At 52.0% G+C, this 23,296-nt stretch overlaps 1 protein-coding gene across 3 annotated transcripts in view; it reads left to right on the top strand.

Moving 5' to 3' along the window:
- The window catches only part of RAB7A (RAB7A, member RAS oncogene family), a 54,845-nt gene that overhangs the window by 20,175 nt on the left and 11,374 nt on the right, over positions 1–23,296 (top strand). For all 3 annotated transcript variants that reach the window (XM_072941976.1, XM_072941977.1, XM_072941978.1), the window contains exons 2-3: positions 20,380–20,440; positions 22,378–22,504. In XM_072941976.1, the coding sequence (XP_072798077.1) occupies positions 20,388–20,440; positions 22,378–22,504 (180 nt within the window). In that variant the 5' untranslated portion in view covers positions 20,380–20,387. The remainder of the gene's footprint in view (positions 1–20,379; positions 20,441–22,377; positions 22,505–23,296) is intronic.

Raw genomic sequence — 23,296 nt, 5'->3', positions numbered from 1 at the left:
CCAGCCAGTCAGGAAGGGACGAGTGGCATGTGCTCCCACGAGCTACTCAGAAAAGGCGATCCAGAGGCAGTAGGACAGAGTCCCACGCGCTGGGGGAGAGGAAACGGGGAGTTACTGCTCAGTCTGCAGGGTTTCTGTTAGCCCTGATGACATAGTGCTGGAAATAGTGGTGATGGTTGCATCACAGTGTGACGGTCTTAAAAATGATGAAATTAAGATCAGTATCTTCTCTTCAGACAAATTCTCCCAAATATATGAAAGCCAAACAGCATCTTAACGGACAGTGCCCTGACTTGAAATGTGATTTCATAGTTGCATCAAGATTGGTCAACAGCAGCAGGGAGACTGACTACAGAGAGCAAAGTTAGGTGGAGCTGGCACCACCGCCTGGCAGCGCGGAGCGGGCAGCGGAAGAGCACGCAGGCCCGGCCCAGCAGTTACAGGTGCTCGGCCCTTTCCCTTTTCCCTGTGGTGCTTGTGCGCTTCCTCCTTGACTTGCTGTTTAGCGGTGATACTCCCAGATGTTCTCCGAAGCAAGCTGTGCATTGGTGATTTCGTGAGGCGCGTGGCTCTGTTTTGCCAAAATCCTGTGAGCACAGAGTCCCTGTAAACCTACACATGTAGTAACCTGTGAATAGTAGCCTTTGAAGTAGGAGCAGAGTATTATGAAACTTCTAACCTGTTCTTCAGCACTTCCTCCTCTGCCTACAGAGCTGGGGCCGGGCCTGAGCACTGCAGCCAGCTGGGTTTTCGTATCTGCTACCCCGGCGTGATGGTTAATTTCATGTCATCCTGACCGCCAGGAAGGCCCAGGCATTTGCCTTAATCTGGGTGTGCCTGCGAGGCTGTTGCTGGATGAGATTTATGTTGTGGACTGAGCAAAGCAGAGTGCCCTCATCCAGTCCTTGGAGTCCTCACTAGGACCAAAGGCTGAGCGAGAGAATTCACTGTCTGCAGGTTGTCTCCTTCAGTCTCAGACAGGCTTTGACACCATCAGCCTGCCTGATTCTCAGGCCTTCAGACTGCAGATCATGGGAGGTCTCAGCCCTCGTGATCACGTGAGGCACTTCCTTACTAAGTCTTGATACGAACGCTCACGTGTATGTTAATGTAATCTCAGACTTAGGTACATAAAGGTAAATTTCATGTGTAGGAAGTTTATTTAACAGCAGATTTAAGGTCTCACTCGAAGGTGATGGTAAAACGCAGGCTTCTGTGTGGTGCCAGCAGAACTCCGTCCCAGTGGTTCTGTTCCTCTGGAGAAGCCTAACCAGTAGCTCTGCCGTTAGTAGGACAGGCCCCCGGGCATCCTTATCCTGGTCCTTTCCGTGCCTTTGCTTCACAAACGCTTCTTACAATTCAGGGAACTCGATTCTGATTTGCGAGTGGGTACAATCACCTAACCAGCAGGCTTTCGATTGTTAAGTCTTTGAGTAAAAGGTCAGTCGTCACAGAAGTGAGATGTAGAAATCAAAGTCTAGTCGGAGCTGTAGGAGAACCCTGGGTCATAAACACATAGAACTTGTGGTGACTTTGACATTTCTTCCAGTCCAGTCCTTGGTATGGCAGCAAGGCAAAGATCATGTCTTTCCTGCTGCCCGTCCCGTAGCGACTTCAGGTGAGGTGGGGCCTGTGTGAAATCTTCTGTTGTGTTTAAGGTTTCTTTATGCGTTTGCTTGTGGGATCTTCCCTGCAGCCGTAATAGATGGGCAGGAAGTCTCTCCTGCAGATGAGGAAGCAAACTGAGGTGCAGTTGTGAAAAGTCACCAACACCCCTGCGCCCTTATTTTGTGTTAATTTTTTTCGATTACAGAAGTAATATATGCTTACTTTAAAACTTCAGAGATGGTGACTTTTATATGTGTGTGTATAACATCAGGGTCCTGTGTACCCCCACCCCCACTCAGGGGAAGTCTGGACTGTATCCTCACGACACAGTGTGGGTCTCACTGCACGCTTGCCAGGTGTCTCCTGAAACTGGCCTTGAAGCCGGGAGGGTCTCGCTGTCCTCACCGCGTCTCTAGCGTTTGGCCAGTGCAGGTGCTTGAGGAATGAACCTATTCCAGGGTCACCAACCGAATAGGCCTTACGCACCGAGCCCTGTCTGCCCATACAGACACGACCTCTGAGCTAGTGGTCCTTTGTTTAGATCTTCAGGACCTATTCTATACAATAGATTCTTCTGGAAAAATGAGGCACATCCACTGTAGCGTAGCTGCTGTCAGCCAGTAAGCCTGTTTTAAGAAACAGCGTGAGTTTTAAATCACAGGGGCAGGGTCTGATCATGCAGAGCTCAGCACTCTGAAGTAGTAACCTGGGTGCAAGTACTTCAAGCATCGCTGTAAAGCAGTCGGGCATTTGATATTTCATTTCTGCCCGCCTGTCAACCTGTGGCATCGCCCTCACGAGCAGACAGTGTGCCTTGCGGTGCGGGACCCGCGGGGCCTCGGCCTCACCGCTTCCTCCCTTGCCCGCCCCACATAGGTGCCTGTGTGGTGCCGGTGACCCTCGGTGAGGTTTTAAATCTGCTGTTGAAAATAAACTTCATGGTACTTACACTTAAAAAGGGTTAAAATGGTAAGTTTTATGTTACATATACTTCACCACATACATTATAATGCATAAGTCATAATAAAGTAAGGATGCTTTCTATAACTTCATTCTAATACATTTGAAAACCTGGGGAGGGGAAGTACTCCTGAGTGTCGAGCTGAAGTGATCGATCAGTGTGTCCTAGGCTCTGGGCAGGTTTTGCTGTGAAGATTAAAGACGAAGGGGGCTACCTGGTGTTGCGGGAGGGGGGTGGGGATGGGACACTTGCAGGGTTTCTGCTCACTGTTCCCGAGAATCAGAAGGCGTGTGGCCCAGTGCTCAGTTCCTTTCAGGCTCTTCTCCCACAGTACAGAAAAGTAAGCAGTCTGTCCTTCACTCTTTATTCCAAACCTCTCCCACACTGTTTTTTAATTTTCTGAAGTCTTATCACACACAGACTCCTCCAAAAACAAAAAGCAAAAATGGGAGGGAATTATATGAAGGGTTTTAAATTTCTCGTTCTTGTTTTGTGAAAAAATGCTCTTGGTGTTTTGATAAGGATGCACTGAGTCTGTAGATTGTCGCGGGAAGTACTGTCACTTTAGCGGTATTGATGCCACCAGTCCAAGAACACGGTGTGGTGTGTCGTTCCATCTGTTTGCGGCCATTTGAGGCATGTCTGTATGTTGAATCTCCCTGATGGTCTGACAGCCCACGGTGCTGGTGGAAGGCCGGCCTTGGGGGCGAGTGTCAGAAGCTGTTTAAGCAGGTTGTGACTTTTATTTTAATTGAAGTCTGGTCCGTTCACAATGTGTGCATCTCTGGTGTACAGCATAATGTCCCAGTCATGCATATATGTGCATGTATTCGTTGTCACATTCTTTTTCAGTGTAGGTTACTGCAAGATTATCCAATATAGTTCCCTGTGCTGTGCAGTAGGACCTTGCTGTTTATCTGTTTTGTATATAGTAGTTAGTATCTGCAAATCTCAAACTCCCAGTTTATCCCTTCCCATCCCCTTTCCCCCTGGTAACCGGAAGTTTCTTTTCTGTGTCTGTAAGTCTTTCTGCTTTGTAAATAAGTTCGTGTTATTTGTGATACCACGTATGAGTGATACCACATGGTGTTTTTCTCTGTCTGGCTTACTTCACTTAGAGTGACGATCTCCAGGTCCATCCATGCTGGTGCGGGTGGCATGATTTCATTCTTTTTTTACGGCTGAGCAGTGTTCCGTTGTGCAGATGCACCACAGCTGCTTCGTCTGGTCCTCTATCAGCGGGCGATCAGGCTGCTTCTGTGTCTCGCAGGTTATGATCTGCACGGAGATTGTGCCCCAGCAGCCCTGCTTCAGGAAGCCAGTCCTCTGATGTGGAGTCACCATCTCTTTTTGAAATGTTCTGTTATTTAAAAAAAGCAAATGGAATCATATAGCACGTAAACACACACTCCTGCCTAATTTCAGCAGTTAACATTTTATCTGTTTGCCTTACCTGCATATTTGATTGAACGAATGCAGAGTATATTAAACACCATGACCTCACCCATAAATGCTGGCGTCTTTTCATCTAGAATGTGGTCGCTTCCCCTTCCCCCTTTTACGTCATTACCTTTTTAACTTTGGAAAGATAGAGCCAGTGTCTTAACAGAATGTTCCTCCTTCTGGGCTTGGCAGCTTTCATCCTTTGATGTTGAATGTGTTCCTCTACTCTGGTATTTCTAGTGAACTGGAAATTTGATCTTAAAGTGTGAATAACTCTGGTGATGCGTTTTTGACAGGAATACTTCCCCGTGTCTGACCGTCCCCGTTAGTGAAGCTGAGCTTAGCCACAGTGTTAAGACGGCCACCCAGCTGTGGTGCTGCTCTTCCTCCTGAATGCTTGTGACTAGGAGGCGATCCGTGCGGTGACACTGCGGTGCCTTGTGGATCTTTAGGTCCCCACCCACCTTTCACCTGTGATATTAGCATCACTGGTCATCTTTACCTGACGCTCTTGCTTTCATTAAGGGTTGCAGAATGATTTTTAAAGATTATTTTTCAACCATTCCTTCTACTGGCATTTCATCTGTTAAAAATTTTTTCCCACTTGTCAACTGGTACAGTTCCTATTAAAAAGGCAAGACACACTAATTGTTTTCCTCTAATCACAGTTTCACAGTGAGGAATTAGTGTATGGACTGTTGATCTTCAGTGAAATAATCTTGTTCATCAGAATTTGCACTCTGTAACATTTTTGGTAGCTGATTATACAATCATGACTCCAGAAAGGAATCGTATGGTACATTTAGTTCCGTCTCCCACTTGCTGCCCAAACGAATCGCCTATCTTCTGCTTCCCGTGGCAGTGTTCACCCAGTGCTTCTTGGTACAGCCTACTTTATTGAGCAGCTGGTGGTTATTCTGTCTCATTAGTTGGAAACTCTTGTTAAAACACCTGGTCCAGACCTTGTCCTCTGGACGATGCAACTGGGCAAACATGTATTACGTCCCGAGGCTGCCAGTGTGGGTGTCTCTGTTCAGTGGAGCACATCAGAGTTATGTGACATGTTTGAATTTGTGTGTGTATAAGTGGGGCCAACTGAAAACCTAGAGAGTTCTTCATTCGAGAAGATGCCACTGTGTTCTGTGAGGCAGGTCAGGTGGGACAGGCGAGGAAGAGTGAGAAGCAGGAAGGAGAGGGGCGGGAGGCTCAGTCCAGTTGTGAACAGGGTCCTGCGGGGTCAGAGGGGAGGCGTCTAGGGCTGGAAGGGAGAAAGCTGTGGCCAGAAGAGCTGCTGCTTCCAGGGGCAGGAGCGCGGTGTGCGGCCCCCACGGACAGGCGGGAGGAGTCCCTGGAGGGCACTTGGGACGGTCTTGGGGAGTGTGTTTCTGGCGCTGGAGTTGGGGTAGAAGGTTGTCACCTGCGGGCCATCTCATGGTTTCTCTTCTCGCCTCCCTTTTCGACTTCTTCAGTGCCGGGGGTCCCGGAGGGCTTGCTTACTCGTAGCGTGTTTGCTGTTCATCGGTTGGCAGACGTTGGGGTGCGAGTTTCAGCTCCAGTGTTTCAGAGTTGTCCTCCGGCGCAGGTGTCCCGTGGCCCCCGGGGCTGTGTGCTTGTTGTCAGTGCTCACTTCTGGGCGGGACTCTTGCTGCTGTTTCTTGTATCTTTCAGTGTGAGGAGAGGGTATGTCTCAGTTTTAAGTTCTGTATTTGGTAGAGGGTTCCCGCAGTCGTGGGGCTCATCTTGGCGAGAAGAATGGAGATTAAACTAGGTTCTGTAATTGCACTGTTCAGAGGACAAGGAACCCCACAGCACACTGAGTTGGACTAGTAAGGGGCTCACTCCATTTCACCAGAAACCAGTGCTGGTAGCTCCAGAAATTAGAGAAGTAGAGAGACATTGAGCCCCAGAGTAATCGGCAGCTGCTTGGTGGTAATGAAGCCGACGTGGTCTCGGCTCTCCATCCTCGCCCCCGCGCCCACCTCCCGCCTCCCACCCCAACAAGAACATGTCCACCTTGTGCAGAACCGTTAGGTCTCAAGCCCTCGGTGGGTGTGTTACCCCAGAGTTCCTCTTGCATCTGAGTAAGGAGCAGATCTCTAGCCCTTTCGTGGGGAAGGTACTGAGGCCACAGCACTGACGAGCCTCAGAGTGACCAGCTGTAGACTGTTAGGAATGTCGGCACTTCAGAGTCTCAGTGTTGCATTGTGCCTCTTAAGATGAACCAGATGTGCTTAAAAATTCTTGGAAGTGTTGGCTGTTAAATCAAGGTGATGGGCATTGTTAAAAGATAATTTTTAAGGAAAGGTAAGGTCATGACTATCATTTAAATATGAAATGAACACATGTCAGATTCTGTTTAAATCATTAATTGAGGAAAAGCAGGGGGAAATGGTGCAATCAGTTCAAAAAAAAGAATACAAACACGTGTTTGTTGGTAATGTTGAAAGAAACATGCAGGTGGACACAGAACTGGTGTTTTTCCCTGGGAAGGTTGTCGGGTTTGAGTTCATTTGTGTACCGTCAGTTCTTACGGTTGGCCAAGGGCAGCGAAGCCCTAGAGTGAAACAGCCCAGAAGGACGGTTCTAGAATTTAGGGCCTAAATAGCGTATTCTTTCCCCTTGGAGACATCCCACCCTGTTCTCGGTTGGAAGTTTCCTCACTATGAGAGTTTACAGTACTGTCCTCTCTACTTTTTTTTTCTTTCATATTAAACTTTTTAAGCACTTGTTTAGAAATGTTTTTGGTGGGAAGGCTTTGTGAATTTAAGCCCCAGTGTTTACATACTAGGCTTAGTAGTGTACTTTGTGACACAATGTGAAATATAATCTTTATTTTAAAGTTGATGTACCTGGGACCGTTTCCTGCCTTAAGGATCTGAGAGTGATAGCCCTTGTGACAGGGTGTCGACCGGACGCCCGCCACCCGTGTGTGCCTGGCGTCTGGCTTGGAAGCAGCACTCAAGGTGTGGAAGCCTGTAGACCCTTAAACTTCGGGCAGGAGTTTGCTGCTCTGGCACTTCCCTGGGGGAGCGCCCCTCCCCGCTTCACTGGCAGAGAGGTAGATGCTGCAGGTGTGGTCAGCTTCTTATCCCTGTGGTCTTATTCTTTGGAGAGGTGGAGGGATTGGGGTGGTGTGACCAGGAAGAAGTTGAAATTGATGTTCACTTTTTGGAAGAAACAAACCAGCCGTCCCCCTGGAACGTCTTTGGAACCAAAGGGCTCGTGGACACCCTGGAGACCCAGCGGCCATTGCAAGTCCCTCCTTATGCCCAGCAGCTAAATGTGCGAGGACGGAGAGGCGGCCGGCCGCTGGTCGGGAGTAGCCGCAGTGCTGGGAGGAGCACAGGTGCTGAGTGTGCGAGGAGGGGTGCGCAGCTCCAGCCGGAGAACAGCAGCAGTGCTGGGAGCAGAGGCGCTCGTGCGCCGCAGCGTCTGTCGCCTGGCCTTTGGCCGCAGCCCCTGGTGGCGTCGGGGGTGGAGGCTGCCTGGCTTTGCCCTCTTTACACCTCATTTGTCTTGATGAGCTCTGGTGGAGCATCTCCCACCAGGAGGGAGAAGGACACGCTCGCTTTTCATCCGAGGTAACTCGCCTTCCTCTGACCGCTTCCCTGTCTTGGAGGCAGTGTTGCGTCGTGTTACCTGGACTTCCCTGTGTGGGGACCCTGGATCACATATGTGCCCTATGAGTGGCAGCACTTAACTTTTTGGCATCTGCCCTGAGCAGGCATGACACTGTTTTGTATTATTTGCTGTACTTGTTTTGGAGCTTTAAAAAATCTCCAGGTGTGAAGACAGACTGTCGCTTACCTGACTGGGTTTCTTTTACTTTGGCATCTTGATTCAGGAAGTGGTCAGGAAGAAATTGTTTTGGAATGTAAATCTAGCCGTGTGAAAGCCCTCAGTTCACCATAGCTCTTGTAAGAGTACTTGAGAACAGATACATGTGACTGCGTTACAGAATTGCATCCAGTTCTACAGAAGGTCTCATGAAGCTGCCTAAACTGGCCTTGGCCGCCTTTCACACCGAGCCACAGCAGGGTGTTAAGATCTGACTGGCGTTTCTGAGGCTTTGTCTTACTCAGGCAAGGAGTCTAACACGACTGCTCCTGTTGGTTAGTGTGATCTGTTTCTGGTCCTTAATGTTCCTTTAAATGAGTGTTCACCTCATTTCCTGTAAGCCAGTGATTTTGAAGCGGTTAATGGGCCTCAGTCTCGGTGGGTTACAGAGGGCCTGGCGGGGCCTTTGGACGTGCCCGGGCTGCGGGGAAGAGTGTCGGCATGTGCTCTGAAGTGCTCACGATGCAGCTGCTGTCTGGCTGCGGTGTTCTGATGCACAGTTCAGATGTGAACTGACAGCTAAGCTGCCCTTGGAGGGCCAGTATCTTCACTGTGTTTTCAGGAGTGAAGGAAGATGGGCTAGGCAGTCAGCTCTGAGTGAGTGGTGGCCGTACATTGAGATTCGAGGTATCTGAGGACTGGCTGTTAACTCTGGTAAAGTGCTGCGGAAGGGCTCAGACCAGCGCCGTGCAGTAATTGTGATGATGGAAGTGTTCTGTACGCTGTCCCGTGTGGTGGGTGCTAGCCGCGTGGTCGTCGGGCACTAAAAATGCGGCTGGTGTGGCTGAGGGACTGATTTCATTAAGTTTCTTGTAGATAGCCACCTGTGGCTGGTAGCTGCTGTGTAGACTGCACGGGTCTGGAACAGCCTTTCTCACCCATTTTTCATCTTTGCATCTCCCTTCTGCCCTCCAGGCCTTTTTCGATTTGCTGCCCAGTTGTCTACGCTGCTCCAGTGAGATTTTATTACCAAGGATACACTGTGTCTCTGTGTTTTTACACCATGGCTCCTGGAGGGCCAGCCACAAGCCCCTGCGAGAGTGCGTGGTCTGGACGGACCGAGGCTTGGGGTGATGGTGCAGCTTAACCCGTCAGTGTGCTTCCTGGACAGGTGCCGTGACCGCTGAGGCTAGTGGTACCCGTGAGTGCGGCTCCGAACTTCAAAGCTGAGTGAGTTTTTAGAGGTTAGTAAACTTCTCAGGCAGTTACCCTTTTTTGTCCTGAGGTGACAGTCTCACGGCATCAGCATGCGTCAGTAATGGATGGTACTTCTACCAAGAGGCTGGTGTTTGAAGACCTTGAATCTGATCCAGCCAGGGGTAGGCAGTCGGCAAGTTAAGGGGTCTCGAGGCCATGCTGCCTGAGAGGAGTTGAGAAGATGTTGGGGCTGGTGCTCGAGGCCTGGGGGTCTCCCAGTCGCTCTGCAACCCTGAAAACAGAAGCAGGCAAGGGGTGAGCTCATCACTGTATGTGCCGGCAGAAGCGGGGCGTGTCAGTGTTGTGGAAGAATCTCTCCTGGTAAGTCCTCAGGATACAACAACTTGTAAGGACCCGTGGCAGAATTCAGGTGCTTTGGGTCTGTTTTGCAAGTGGCCTTGTCTATAGGATGGCAGAGCCCCTGTGAGGAGAGGGTGGGAAGGAGCAGCTGGGTCTGACCACTGAAGTTTCCATTTTAACACTTCAAAACCTTTTTTAAATTTTAACACCTTTATTGTGGTATGATTCCTGTACAGTAAACCACAGACATTTCAGGTGTGTGATTCGATGAATTTTGATAGATGTCTACACCCGTGAAACCACCACCACTATCAAAATCCCAAACATTTCTATTACTCCAGAAGTGCAAATTTCGAATTCCTAATTTATCCCTTCCCACCCTCTTTACCCCCTGGTAACCATAAATTAGTTCTCTGTGAGTCTTTCTGTTCCCCAGTTTAACACTTGAGAGCTGCAGAACAGACTGCTTTGTGTGACTTAACAGAGAATGATCATGGCCTCCTTTTGAAGTAAGAAGTGTTTGTTGTTTTCTGTGGGTCATCCCGGGTGTCCAGCCCAGTGACTGACACTTCGTGGACGCTCAGCAGGTGTTTGAATGGAACTAGGAGGGCTTGCCCCTCAGGTCATGTTAGTGACCACCGTTCCTGAGAAAAACGGGAACACGTGATTGGACAGTGGAGCAAAGCCTGGAGGAGGGGCGTCAGGATGTTGTAGCCTGAGGCGGGCTCGTCTCTGAGCGGTCCCGCCAGCTCGCAGGGTGCACATGTCACTGTGACTGCAAGACAGTGGGGGCAGAGGCGGCACTCAGCGGCGGGGCGGGAGGGAGCCACTCAGTGACCCTGCCTGCAGCTCCGTTCTGCTTGCTCTTCGGTCGGCACTGGCCATCGGTCTTCCTGGAGACGGGTCTGCACTGCAGTGCGTACAGTGTGACCCAGTGCCCAGTGCTGACACCTGCTGGGGTTCTAGGCACGTAGGTGAACGGGGTGTGTGTCTCAGATGTGTGACTAGGACCTGAGGCACGTGTCTATCCGTTTACATGTGAATACAGCAAACATCATGACGTAGGTGTGAGAGACGTGTAGTGAGACTTGGAAGGTGCAGTGATGCCGACTGACTCAGTGCAGGATTTTCATCACCCTTGGGAAAGCTGTCCTGCCATGACAGCCACTTGCGGAGTGTATTTGATGAGCTGGGTGGGACGCCAAGGCCTTTCTCTGCATTATCTCATTCTTCACATGAGAACAGAGGCGTGTTTACGTTCACACGGCGAGTGTGTGTGAGTTGGGCTCTGAACCCTGGTCTGTGCCCCCAAAGCCCATAATCTTCCCATGGTTGTAGCACCTCCTCTGCGGGGGCTGGCCTTTAAATGGCCTTGTTTGGTCCATGTCTAGCCGTCTTACTCTCCCTCGTGTTCAGGATAACCACTTGGCCAGCTCCCCGAGAGGTTGGGAGCATCTGCTCTGGCCCCCCCTCAGTGGGGGCTGTGGTCTCAAGTTCCTTAAGCAGATTTGAGTGGGATGGTCAGAGCAGAATTGTAAACTAGGATGTGGCCTGTACTGAGATACGCAGGGACCGTTTGAACATTGGAGAAGCCGGTGATTCTTGCTAGAGGACGTAAGTTGAGAGCGGGAACTCGGGAGCCGTCCAGCCTCGGTTCAGATCCTGGCTCCACGGATAACTAGCTGTGTGGCCTTGGACACGTGTGCTGACTTTTCTGTGTGTGTGAGTCTTGATGAGGAAAAGGCTGCTGAGTCAGTTAAAGCAGTGGCCCTTGAACTTTCCAGAGTACAGACTGCTTCAGCAAGGCCTGCTCCTTGTCCCTGGCCATCTCTGTCCCTGGTGTGGGCCCCGCCTCCGGGCAGATTCCATGCTGGGTTGGTCACAGCTTAGCCCTGCCCAGTATCTTTGCTTTTCATGGTTTTTCCAGCAGTAAAAGGTGTAAAAGATTACTCAGATCCTTTATCACTTCTGCATTTTGGTCCATGTCTAGCCTTTGCTCAATTATGTATTTACCATTTAAAGACACTGTGAGCATTAATCAAACAAAACACTTGCTTATTAAGACTACATCTTCTTTGTATCCAGGTCAGTTCAAACTTAGCACGTCTGAATCAAGCGTAATTCCCTTCCAGAAGACACTGGCTCTCTTTCAGGGTTCCCTGACCTGGGATCCTTTTGGCTCCTTTACACGTGAACCTGGGGTCTTCCTTGGCCTCCCCCTATTTCCACTCTTCCTGATCCAGGCCACCGCGTCATGCTGCCCCTTCACCTGGGGCCCTGGGGTTTCAGCGGCCTCTTCTCTGTCCACCGTTGGGTCTCCTCCTCCACCTGGCAGGCAGGTTGATGGCTTCACGGTGTGAGCACTGCTGTGGGAGACGCCCCCAAGGGCGGGCTTCTCACCGCTCTGGTCCGTGCGGGGCCTCGGCAGCCCCGTGTGATCGGGTGGACCCGCCAGGTGCTTTCATGGGCTGGCCTTTCTGCCTGGAGGGAGGCATCCTGCCCTAACTCTCCCGACTAAGGTAATTACCCTTAAAATTAATGTACTACGTTTGGTCACAGCAGTGTCTTACTGCTGCATTTTTTGTGGCTTCTGCGTAACAGTCTTGTGTCTGTTCCTGCTCTTGGTGTCTGTCTAATGAAGGAAAGTAGTGAGATGAGGACGGCCTTGGTTGCGGTCCCGGGAGCAGAATTAAGATGTTTCTGTGAAGTGTCTGGGCAGCTCCTTAATGTGTTCTCACGCTGGATGCTTGTGTTGTGCAGTGAAAGAGTGTCTGCCCTTATCCCCTGGACCCCCACAGTGTCCTTCTGAAGGCTTCTGGTGACTTTTCCCCGAGTTTCCCCCCCTCCGAGGTGGTGGCTCTAAGTGGAGCAGCTGACCAGCAGCCTGTTGGGTGGTGTTGCAGTGAGTCTCACCCGGAGCATGCAGGTTCGGCCTCACCCGTGGACCGCGGGTTTCAGGCTGTGTGGATTCCAGTGTCCCGGGAGGAGCGGCGCCCCCGCGTGGATCGCGGAGGTAGTGAGGGCGCCGTGTGGGGCCCCGGCCCCGGCCTGTCGTGCCCTTCCTTCCCGCCGCCGCCCACGCAGCGACTCCGCCCAGCTCTGCGCTGCCCGCCGACAGCCCCTGAAGGTTGCGCTCTTCCACCGAGAGGGCCTCGTAGAGCCTCAGCTGTCCCGGGCAGTGCAGGAGAATGCACTGGAAACTGGTGGCAGGAAGGCTGGAGTGTGTCCTGGGCTCTGGGGAGGTTGGGAAGCTCCTCGGGGAAGGCAGCGTTTGACCTGGAGGGAGTGAAGAGAACTAGCCACTGACAGGCCCTGGCGCACCCGGTCTTCGGCACCCAGATGGAAGGCTTCAGGGTTGCTCTGAGACAGTCGTGTGGACTCGGCCAGCTGAAGGGCCAGGCCAGTGACTCCGGGGAGCAGGGTGATGAACACGAGCCCGTCAGAACTAGGGAGCGGCTTCGATGCCTCAGCGCTTATCATCCGTCCAGAGGTGGCGCGCGTCCTGACCGGCTGCTCGTCTGCTTTCCCGTCCAGCCTGGTGTCTGTCTGCGGGGCACCAGCACTCTCCTGAGCGCGCACTGACCAGCACTGCCCTGGCGATGCCACAGAAGTCCGCTCAGCCCTTCCCTTCCTGCTCACCAGGCTGGGGGTCTTCCCACTCTCGCCCCAGCCCACAGTGAGCCTCCTGCCTCCCTTGAGGCTCGGGTCCTTCCCCCGGACCCCCTGGGTGTGGGGCCCTGGCCTCCTCCATTTTTCTCTCTTTCACCATCTTGTACCTGCATTTGGTCCCCGTACCACCTAATCGTGGGGTTTCAGAACAATTTCAGTTTCCATCTTTCTTTATTGGTGAAACGTTTTTGCTGCTGTTTGAAGTTATGACTTCAGTTTTAATTCTGTAGCCTTCAAAACATTAGTCAGTGATACTATTTATTTTGCTTCTCCCCTGGGCTTAGAACTTTGAAGCCATTTTTATTTTTAACTCAGGCCAGTCTGTCACACTTTCCGACCTTTTTTCTCTTTCTTGCAGTGGAGTGTTTCCTGGATTTGCTAATAACCCTTGGGTTGTTACAGCAGCCAGGCTTCAGTTCCCAGCCCCACGGGCACGCTGGCCACCTGAACACTGTCTGACGTTAGCACTCAGTTATCTTAGCCTTCGTGCCTCCCAGTGAGGTGGGCAGATAAGGTGCTTAGCTTGGAGACAAGCACCCGGTGAGCTCTGCTGAGTAGCGGTCGGCGACGGGCGCACGCGTCTGAACCAGGGCCGGGGTGGCCGGCCTTCCTTCACTGACCTGCTTTCTGTCCCCCGCGCCCCGCAGGCACGCACACCTCCTGCAGCCGCCACAGCTGCCGCCCACCTGCTGGCCGACGCGCTGCTTAGAGTGGGTTTTCACTCACCCATGACACTTTGTGGCCGTTTCCGCTGCTCTAGAACCCTTGTGTAGCACGTTGTAGCCGCTGGAATTGGACCTGGAATTGGCTGGGTGATGTTACTTGTTGAAGATTCTGATCCTACTCTGACTTTTCCCTTTCCACCTTAAGCTCCTCTGGGATGAGAATCCAAATTTGTGTTACATCTTTCTCTCTCAAACTGGTCTTAAAAAAACTTACCTGTTCTTATCAAAGCCATAAGACAGTTTTTTATTTAGGCCCCCTTTCTAGAAGGTATGTCTGGGTGTTCCTGTGGCCGCAGAATGAACACGCCTGCCTGCCCTCTCCCCGGGGCTGCTCATCACAGCCGCCGGGGACCACTGCCAGGCCTTGCCCTGGGACGCGTTTGCCATGAAAGTTTGTCAGGGTATTTTTATGGATGAACACGAATGTGTACATTTGTGATGGCCTCGATAGTCCCAGCTTGGTAAAAGTATGAATTGCATTCCCAGTCTTCATTGTTGGAAATCTCAGATGTGCACAGAGTAACGAGAACAGTCTATGAACCATGAACACGCGCGCCCCGGTCGCTCTGCCTTGGTTATCCACCCACACGTCTCCTGTCTGTGCACGTAATCTCACCCTCTGGGTTATTTTGAAGCATGAAATGCTGTTTTGATCTTAGTGATCAACCCAGTGTCGTGGCTGAGTTGAAGGTCTCTGTAATCAGTCCTGGGCTCCAGTCTCACGTCTGAATATTTTTAGAAACCCAGTGATCACATACGAGCTTCTCTTTCCTCACTGACCTTCTGGGTCAGTCCTGAGGAGTAAACAGGTGGCCTCAGTGTGGTTCACTAAGTGGTGCTCCCTTCTTGCTGTCCCCTGGGCTGTACTCTGCCACTCGTGGGGCCTGGTCCGATCAGGGGTCTGCCGACAGCAGGCACGCCTGCTCAGTGTGGCAGTGTGAAGGCAGGTGCCCTCCCAGTCTCTCCATGTTTCCTTCTCCAAGCCCCTACCAGCAGACGGCGCTCGCCTCCGTCCCTCTGAGCCTTGATGCCCCTCAGTCTGGAGAGCAAGATGCCTGCTGGGTCTCTCATGGTCAGGAACGGAGCACGGAGTCTTGGAAGAGAGTGGGATGGAGATGTTTGTTTAGAGTTCAGATGATGCTTTAATCTGCATGGAAGGAAGCCTGTTGCTTCTGAAATCTGTATCCCACTGATGTTCCCTTCCCAATGTTGTACTTAAACCATGTGTGCAGTAAATCACATTCTAGTACGTAAAACAGGCAGAGACTGTGATGCAGCTGGAAGATACGTGGCGGACGTGTTTGGTGCTTAATCTAAGAAATAGAGGCAGAGCCGGTTGACCCGCATTTCTGGCTACACGATTAACAATGATTTGTGCTCACAGTAGCTCGGTATGTATGGTGAAATTGAAAAACTATTCATTGCTGGTGAGAGGGGAAGTAAAGCTGTTGTGGAAAATAATTTGTGTATTTCAGTGGCCTCTAAAATACTCATTATTTAGCTAGCAGCACATTTGTGAGTCTGACTGGATTATGCTGACGTTATGTATGTAAGTTCACGTGATACTTAAAAACAGCCACTTACTAAGAGATGAACGGGGTTACCCACGTGCTGGAACGTCACTGACCTTAGTGACACTGGAAGGTGTTTGTGTAGAAAAAGCAGGACACAGAGACGGGAGGCGCGCGACCCGGACGCTGGAAGGAGGGCCGGGAGGCCCGCAGCCTCACGTTGCAGGGACTGCGCCAGAGAGTCGTGTTCAGCCTTTCGTCCTTGCTTCACTCTTCTGTACTTTTCTGAGTTTTCTGCAGCTGAGTCCCTTCGTGGTGGCAGGAAAGTCAGCTGTGTGGCTGGGGCCTCTCTGCCGCAGGTGGGCGGCCTGGAAGCACAGCCCCAGGTGGACGTGAGTGGGCGCGAGGAAGCTGGTAGGTTCCACCTGCCCGGCTTGTCGAGCCTCCAGCACTTGTTCACAGACACCGTGCCACCGTTGCACTTTTGTGTGGGACACACGCGGGCATCAGAACAGCTGACCTCCCGCCACCAGTTTCCAAGCCTGGTGTACGTGCCTCAAGTTTCCGGGGCGAGCTTTTTTAAATGCCGGCGTGAGGGCCGAGCCCAGCCCTGGTGAGCCAGAGTCCCCCTTGCGATGACAGCGGGTGTCACAGCGCGGCGTGGCCTCCAAGTGTGGGGGCCTGGGCTCGCACACCACTCGCCCCACTCTGTGCTGCACTGCCACGTGACCTCAGCACAACAACACCTAGTTCGCTGTTTTCCTCGCGTTCCACCCTGTCGTCTCGGCGGCTTCATAAACACTTTGCTTTCACTCCTTGACACTGCAGCTCCCTGTGGAGCGGCCCGAGTTTCTCAGTCACCAGGCAGCACTGTTCTGCCTCCAAGCCTTCAGGCTTCGAAAGGGCCCGCTGACGCCCGCTTCCTCCCTCTCCCCTGCTCTCCCCTGCTCTCCCCTGTCCCCACGCCGGTCCTCTGTTCTCTCTGCCCTCCCTGACGCTGCCCAGCCCAGAACCCTGGACAGTATTTTCCTGATGTCTTTATCTGCCTGGGGCTTCCGTATTGTGTTGGGCTCAGCTTCAGAGCTGAGGAAAGTGATACCTCCAGGCTGCTGGGGGGAAATGCTAGCGTTTGATGTTGCATGACAAACACTATTCTTGAGGGAGAGAATTGATTCAGCATGAAGAATATTTAGTGTTCACTCTAAAAAAATGCTTGTTCTTCCAAGGACTCACTCCAGAGCATACTGATCAAGGTTAGTCTGATAGCAGAAGGAAGGAAATGTGCTCTGAATATACCTTGTGCAAGAGAGGTTTTAGGAGATGTTCGTGAATCAGTGGGTGTTACCTGAAATGCTCATTTCCAGGAAACGGGGTGGGGCCCTTGTACGACTCTTTCTTCCGTTCCCTCTGCCTGCTTCAGTTTTCCCCGTTCAAGGAAGTGGTCTGTGCATCAGAGGACCGTTTTCCAGTCAGGAATTTCTAACATAGGATTCTAAAAAGCAGTTTCAGTCTTCAAAAATCCACGCAGATGGTGATGGAAGCGGGTGGCAGAGAGCAGAAACTGCCGGTAAAGATTCTGAAACCACCGCTTCTTTTGGCAAAAGTTCTGTTCAAGTTGTTTTGGTTTTGTTTTTCTTAGCTCTTTTCTGGAAACAAGTGTCCCATTCTTGATCCCGGAGAACATTAAGTACAGAAACAGCTCTCAGCTCTCGCCAGTTTGAAGCCATTGGCGTCCTGGTGAAACCAGATGCAGGTTCCTTCGGGTCCGCTGTTGAGCGCCGCTCACAGCAGCCATCAAATGTTCAGTGAGCCCTGAAATCAGAGTCTGCGTTTAGGTACAGTTTGTCTTTCATGATGAACAGGGAATATTTTTATCATCAGAAAAGTTATTTGAACGATCATCAGATGATTATTTTTTTCCAAAATGTAAACAGCTTTTGAGTTTAAAGGTAATGTGCTCCTGGAAAGGTCACAGAAAGTGGGTGTAAAGAGGAGGAAATCATTTGGCAGCATCTCTCAGATCCAGGGAGGACCTGCTAGAGTGTGTGTCCTGTCAGCTTGGTTTGTGGCCGTCCTTGCGTGTAAATCTTTACTTCTTCGGGAAGCTATTTTGGAAGGTGAGGTTTGGGGGTCTTAATTCTGACCACTTAGTGAATTGTTCACCTGCTTGCTGCTGAATTTTATAACACTCTGTCTACCTGAAGCGTTCACGTCTGGAGTCTCTTTCTGTTCAGCCCTGCGCGAGCCCGTGCTGTTAACGCTGTCTGTGTATAACGTGCTTCCTAAGACTGTCGGCGAGTCCCCTGTCATCGGTTCTTTTGAGGAGGGATGGTAGGGACTCTTCTGCATTTATGTTTGTGAATAAAGCTGTAATTACTTCATCAGATTCCCCCAGAAATCCTTGCAGTTGTTTAAAAGGGGAAGATTTATATCTTTACATTAAGCTTCCTACTAGAAATATCTCTTCCTTTATTCAGATTTTGTTTGTCTCAGCAAAATTGTCATTTTTCTCATTTAGATCCTATATGCTGTTAAGCAGTGGTTGCAGTATAAGTTTGGAAAATCCTTCAGGAAACTGAATTAGCCAAAATTGTGAAGACATTCATACTTTTGACTCAGTAACTCCACTCCTGGACAGTATCTGCGAGTTAAGAGGGATAGACCCCTTCCCCCGGGCTGTGAATTTGACCTTGGCTCGTTTTCCCGCTGTGTCCCGAGGAAGTAATCCCCCAAGTGGAAGGTCAGAAGTGCTGTCTGTGGCATTGTTTCCCCCAGGTTTTGACGTCTTAAGTTAAAGGTGGGCATGGCCGTTTAAGTGCTTAGCTCACCAGAAGGGCCATTAGACGCTGAGACTACACTGGAAACGTGGATGAGCAGTCTCTGGAGGGGACCAGTGCCTGGCCGGGGGCGGGGGGGACCCGGGTGTTTCTGGGGGTGCTGGGACCTGGGGTTTGCAGGTGAGGGGCGCGGCTCGGGGTCCTGCTCTGCTGCCTGAGAGGGTCAGCCCGACCGGGCAGCCACACGGGCACACCCACAGCCTGTGTGAGCGGGATCCCCGAGGACACAAATGTGAGACCTGCCCACAGGAGCAGGGACGTTGATGTGTGTTTCCTGTTTTCTTTCTAATATTATTAAATAATACTTACTGAGCCAAGTCATGGAAACGCCTTTCTCTGGTCTCGGAGTCCGTGGCTTTCTTAGTTTTCAGGGAGCTCTCTGCGGAGCTCATCTCTCTGTCTCTTTCCTTAATTTGCCCTTTGGATTTGAAACTCACCCCAGCTGTTGTAATCTGGTCTCTCACTCAGAATGTGGCACCCGACCTTGGCATGAGACTCTTCACCCGGGTCCGGGCCGGCCCTGGGGACGGAGGTAGGGCTAGGGGTGATGTCGGGGTGTACCTCTCCCCGCTGACAGAAAACCAGAACCACCCCTGGATCTGCTGGCTCGGGCTCGGCACAGCCCCGGGGCCTCTCATGCTGCCCCTGACCGGCGCTGGACCAGCTCGGGGCACTGACCAGCATGGCCTGGGTGCTGAAGGAGCGTGACCCTCAGGTCGGGTCACAGAGCCTGGGGCCGGGTGAACTGCCTCTGGTTTGCCTCCTGTTCCTGCATGGTTGGATACACCACTTTCAGGAGCAGAGGGCTCACCGTCTAATCCTGCCCTGGGGGCACTGGTCGGTTCTGATCTTTCCTTTTGGTACCACCAGCTGAAAGCCACCAGCTGACACCAGACTCTGACTTACTGGTTCTCCCCTGCCTTCGGGACCCTGGTGTTCTCTCTTCATCTCTGTACTTGGCGCACACTACAGTGAGAGCACTGACTCTTACTGCCCACTTAGTCTGTTCTGGTCACTGTCATGAGCATTTTACCCATTCAGGCCTCACATCATCCTTGGGACAGATCCCAACAGAGAGGTTAAACGACTTGCCCAAGGTCACACAGCGATCAGCGGCACAGCCAGAGTAGTGGGGGTCAGTATCCGTGTGCTGAGTCACACCTGGCAGTAGGCGGATCTGTCAGGACCAGCCTGGACCGTTCTGGTTCCCAGACTGGAGGAATGACAGCAGGCTTTGTTTAACTCACTCCCTTCCTGCTTCGTGTGCGATCACTTCCTCCCCAGCCCCACTGAAGGTGGCAGTGAGGTACTGCCCCTGGCCTCCTGTCGGCTGTTTCAGTGTCTCCTGGGGACAGTGGGCCAACGCTCGGGGTTCTCAGAAGGCATGGTGTCACTTTTGAGGGCATTCATGTCCAGTCTTGATCCCTGATGCTACAGGCGATCACAGCCTTCTAGCAGGGATTCTGAGGGGCGTGCCTGCTTTCAGAGAAGTTGCTAATGTTGGGGTCCAAAATTTAGGACTCGCTATCTTTTAAAAGTTCCTGGGCCAGGCCCTGGGGACTGCAAGGCTGGTCTTGAGAAGTAAGGTCAGAGCTGAGCATAGATCAAGCGTCTTACATGCTGTCTGGTCAAGGCTAGAGAAGGCTGCTGGAAAGGCCCCAAGAGCCATGGCCAGGTGTTCTTCGTGCACTAACCCAGTCGTTGGCCGCTCTCCACCTGGCACTGAGATCCAGAGGAGTAGGGCTGTCTTGACGGAGATTATGAGAGAGAAGACAAATGAGTATAACACATTAAAATGTTCAGTACAGCTGACCTTTGAACAACATGGGTTTGTTGTTCACTTACACGGAGATTTTTTCCGACATACACAGTGACGACACCCCTCTCCACCAGGTGGAATCTGCGGCCGCAGGGCCACAGGTCCTGAGGGCGGACTGTGAAGTGATGAGCTGGTTCTCAGGGCGTGGGGGGCCGGTGCTCAGGGCTCAGCTGCGGGGAGGGAGCGGCGGCCTCTCAGAGGAGGGTGTTTGAGCCGGGGCTGGACGGCACCCGACTGGCTGCTGAGGAGATGGAGCATAATCCTCACTGTTCCAGCACCGGGGCGGGAGTGGATCCCCCTTTCAGACCCTCCCAGGGGTGGGAGCTCTTGGGGGCAGAGCCCCGGGGGCCAGCTGGCGGGAGGCTCAGGGCATGGGGCCCTCGGGCAGGCGGCGAGGGCCTTCGTGCTGGGGGGAGAGGGTGGTCTCCGTGGTGCTTCTGCCCTGCTGACAACGCTGTCTGCTCTCTTCCAGCTTGAAGGATGACCTCTAGGAAGAAAGTGTTGCTGAAGGTTATCATCCTGGGAGATTCCGGGTAAGTGTTCCTCACGGATGTGAGCTAACAGATGAGCGAGGATTTAAACTCATTTCCTGGAGCCTGAGCCCGAGCCTGCCACGCTGACACCCGCTGCCTCGTTTCCCCGCTGCTGAGGGCACAATGGGGACCTGAGCGGACCTGGCTGTGTAACCCCTCGGCCCCCAGCCTGGGCATGGTTTGGGTAAATCATGGGGTTCCTTTTTCTCAAGCTGGGCAGACCAGGGAGTCGTTTTTATGCAGACTTGTTGCATTGGCTTCATGCCTCTGAGATGTAGGTTTGGGGACACTATGCAGTACATGTGTAACTCGAAGATGTGTGGGTTGGCTTCCAGACCACCGCCGCAGAGCGGGCACACGACTTCCCTGGCTCCCAGGGTGTGTAAAAGTAGCAGTGTACTAAGTGTGGAGCAGCATTCCCACTAAAAAAAGTACACATCTTAATTTAAAGATGCTTTTACTGCTTTAAAAGAAGAATGCTAACCATTATCTCAGCCTTCAGTGAGTCATGGTATTTCTGCAATAGTAACATCTAAGATCACTGATCACAGATCATTACGACGAACGTATTACCAAAGTGGGACACAGACATGAAGTGAGCAAATCCTGCTGGACAAACAGTGCTGATAGACTTGCTTGACACAGGGTCGCCACAAACCTTCAATCTGCAAAAAAGGCGACTCCTGCAAGGTGCATTGAGGCAGGGTCTGCCCCTGTCCTGGCGCTGTGCCCAAGTAACTAGTTCTTTAGTAGCTGTGGGGTTCTGCGGGAGGCTTCTTAGACTGGGCATCTGAAGTGACCCGCGGAAGCTCAGACCTGCTGGAGGCTACATATTTTTAAAATTAATAATACATTCAGGTGTGCCTCCTTATTCCAAAGTTCCTTTTAAAAGGCAGGGACTTTTCTACCCTGGCTGGCTTTTTTAATCACCTAAGGAGCCCTTTAAAAATTAACATTTGCTGGTGTGTGGGGTAGAGCTCCGTGGTAGAGCACATGCTTAGCATGCAGGAGGTCATAGGTTCAATCCCTAGTGCCTCCATTTAAGGAAAAGAAAGAAGAAAGATTTAGCATCTGCCCAGACCAGTGTGCAGGAGCTCTTTGGCAGTGCTTCTGGGCTGCCCCAAACGTGCCTGAGAAGAGCCACCAGGTCCTTGTTTGATTGCGGATTTCCTGACTTCTCCCCCTGGAAACTGATTCCGGGGGCCTGGGTTGGAGAACATGCCCTAGGCTCTGTCTGTGCTTCCGGGCCCTGCGTATGAAATGGCTGTTCCTTTGTGGAGAAGGGAGATATTGGCTGTGAGGATGTCTTGCACTTCCTTCAGCCCAGCCTGTCCTTGTTAGCGAAAAACAGGCACACAGCCTCTCGCTGCATTTTCTTGCTGCAGCCGCGCGCTCACCCGAGGCGTGTGCCCCGAGGAGGGTGCGCTGAGGCGTGTGCCCTGAGGCCGTGCTGCTTTGGTGGAGTGGCCGTGAGGCAGCAGAGGGCTGGTGGGCGCACACGTCTGCGTGACGCCAGCACCTTCCTCTCGCTGCTGTTTTCTTGGCCTGGGTGGCGGCCTCTGCGTGGAGAGACGCCTAGGGCGGCAGAGGCCTTGCTGGACCAGCGGATCGGCTTACTGCCGAGGCTTCCTTCAGGGCGAGCGTATGGTTGGTGTCCCGCAGGGTAAGAAAGAGTAATGCTGGGTTCTGCCAGCTGTGCCAGACTTACAAGCAGCTTTTCCACGTCTGGCCCACATCTGTGCCCTGTGTTTTTGTCCCAGGAGACAGCGCGTCATCAAGAGAGTGAAGCTGGGACGTTTCTGGCTCCGGCCTCTGTTGGGAGGGGCAGCGCCTTGCTCTCCTGCCAGATGGGCTGGTTCCTTCCGAGCTGCAAGTGTCAGAAGCAGTTTTCAGTGCTTCCTAGTCGACTCATACTTGTGGTTTTCCTCCCATTTCAGAGTCGGAAAGACGTCCCTCATGAACCAGTATGTGAACAAGAAATTCAGTAATCAGTACAAAGCCACAATAGGAGCGGACTTTCTGACAAAGGAGGTGATGGTAGACGACAGACTGGTCACGATGCAGGTGAGCGCGCGCCTCGACCTGGCCGGCCAGCCTGGCCGCTCCGGCCTCGGCCCCTGCACGCGGGGACCTGGCCTGTAGGCGGGATAGCCAGGTGGAGTACAGGGCGTCAGGTGTGTCCACAAGCTGCGTGGACTTACTAACAGGTTCTCATTGTTTTTCCAAAGTTCAAATTTAATTGGACCTTCTGTTTTTGTTGTTTTGGTTTGGTTTTTTGCTTTTTGCTGAATTTGGCAATCTACAGATTCCCATCTGTGTCTCCAGAACGTTGAACTCATCTCTTTCATAATGTCCTTGCTTAGTGCTTCAGGCGAAAAAGATCTTTGTCTCTCCTAGGTTCTTACCACAGCCGTTAAAGTGGTTTCCCAGTTTTTCTGGCTTCTTATAATCCATGGTGTCTATAGCCCCCAAAAGATGTTTCTACAGAAGCCAGTCTGATTTTTTCATGTATTAGAGCTTAATCTTTCGAGGGCTTCCCTTTCAGCAGTCAGCAGTTAGGATGAAATACAGATTCCTTTACGTGGCTCTTTGGAAGCCCTTGTATTCTGGCTGCAAACTCTTCTTCCCTGTGTGTCCCGGCCATCCTCCCACATCTGGTGCTGTTCTGACAGGCGGGGCCCTTGTCCTGACCGCGCCTGTCCTGACGTCTCCGCTTCCCGCCCACACATGGTCAGTGGCGCTCCTGCCGGCCTGCGCCCGAGCCTCTGGATCCAGTATGGACCCTGTCCCAGGTGGGGCGGTCCTGCGACGACACCGGGCACAGGTTACAGGGCGTCAGTGCGCATGTTGACCTCG

This window comes from Vicugna pacos, chromosome 17 (assembly GCF_048564905.1).
Source record: "Vicugna pacos chromosome 17, VicPac4, whole genome shotgun sequence".
Lineage (NCBI taxonomy): Eukaryota > Metazoa > Chordata > Mammalia > Artiodactyla > Camelidae > Vicugna > Vicugna pacos.
This window is presented reverse-complemented; position numbering and strand designations above follow the sequence as displayed.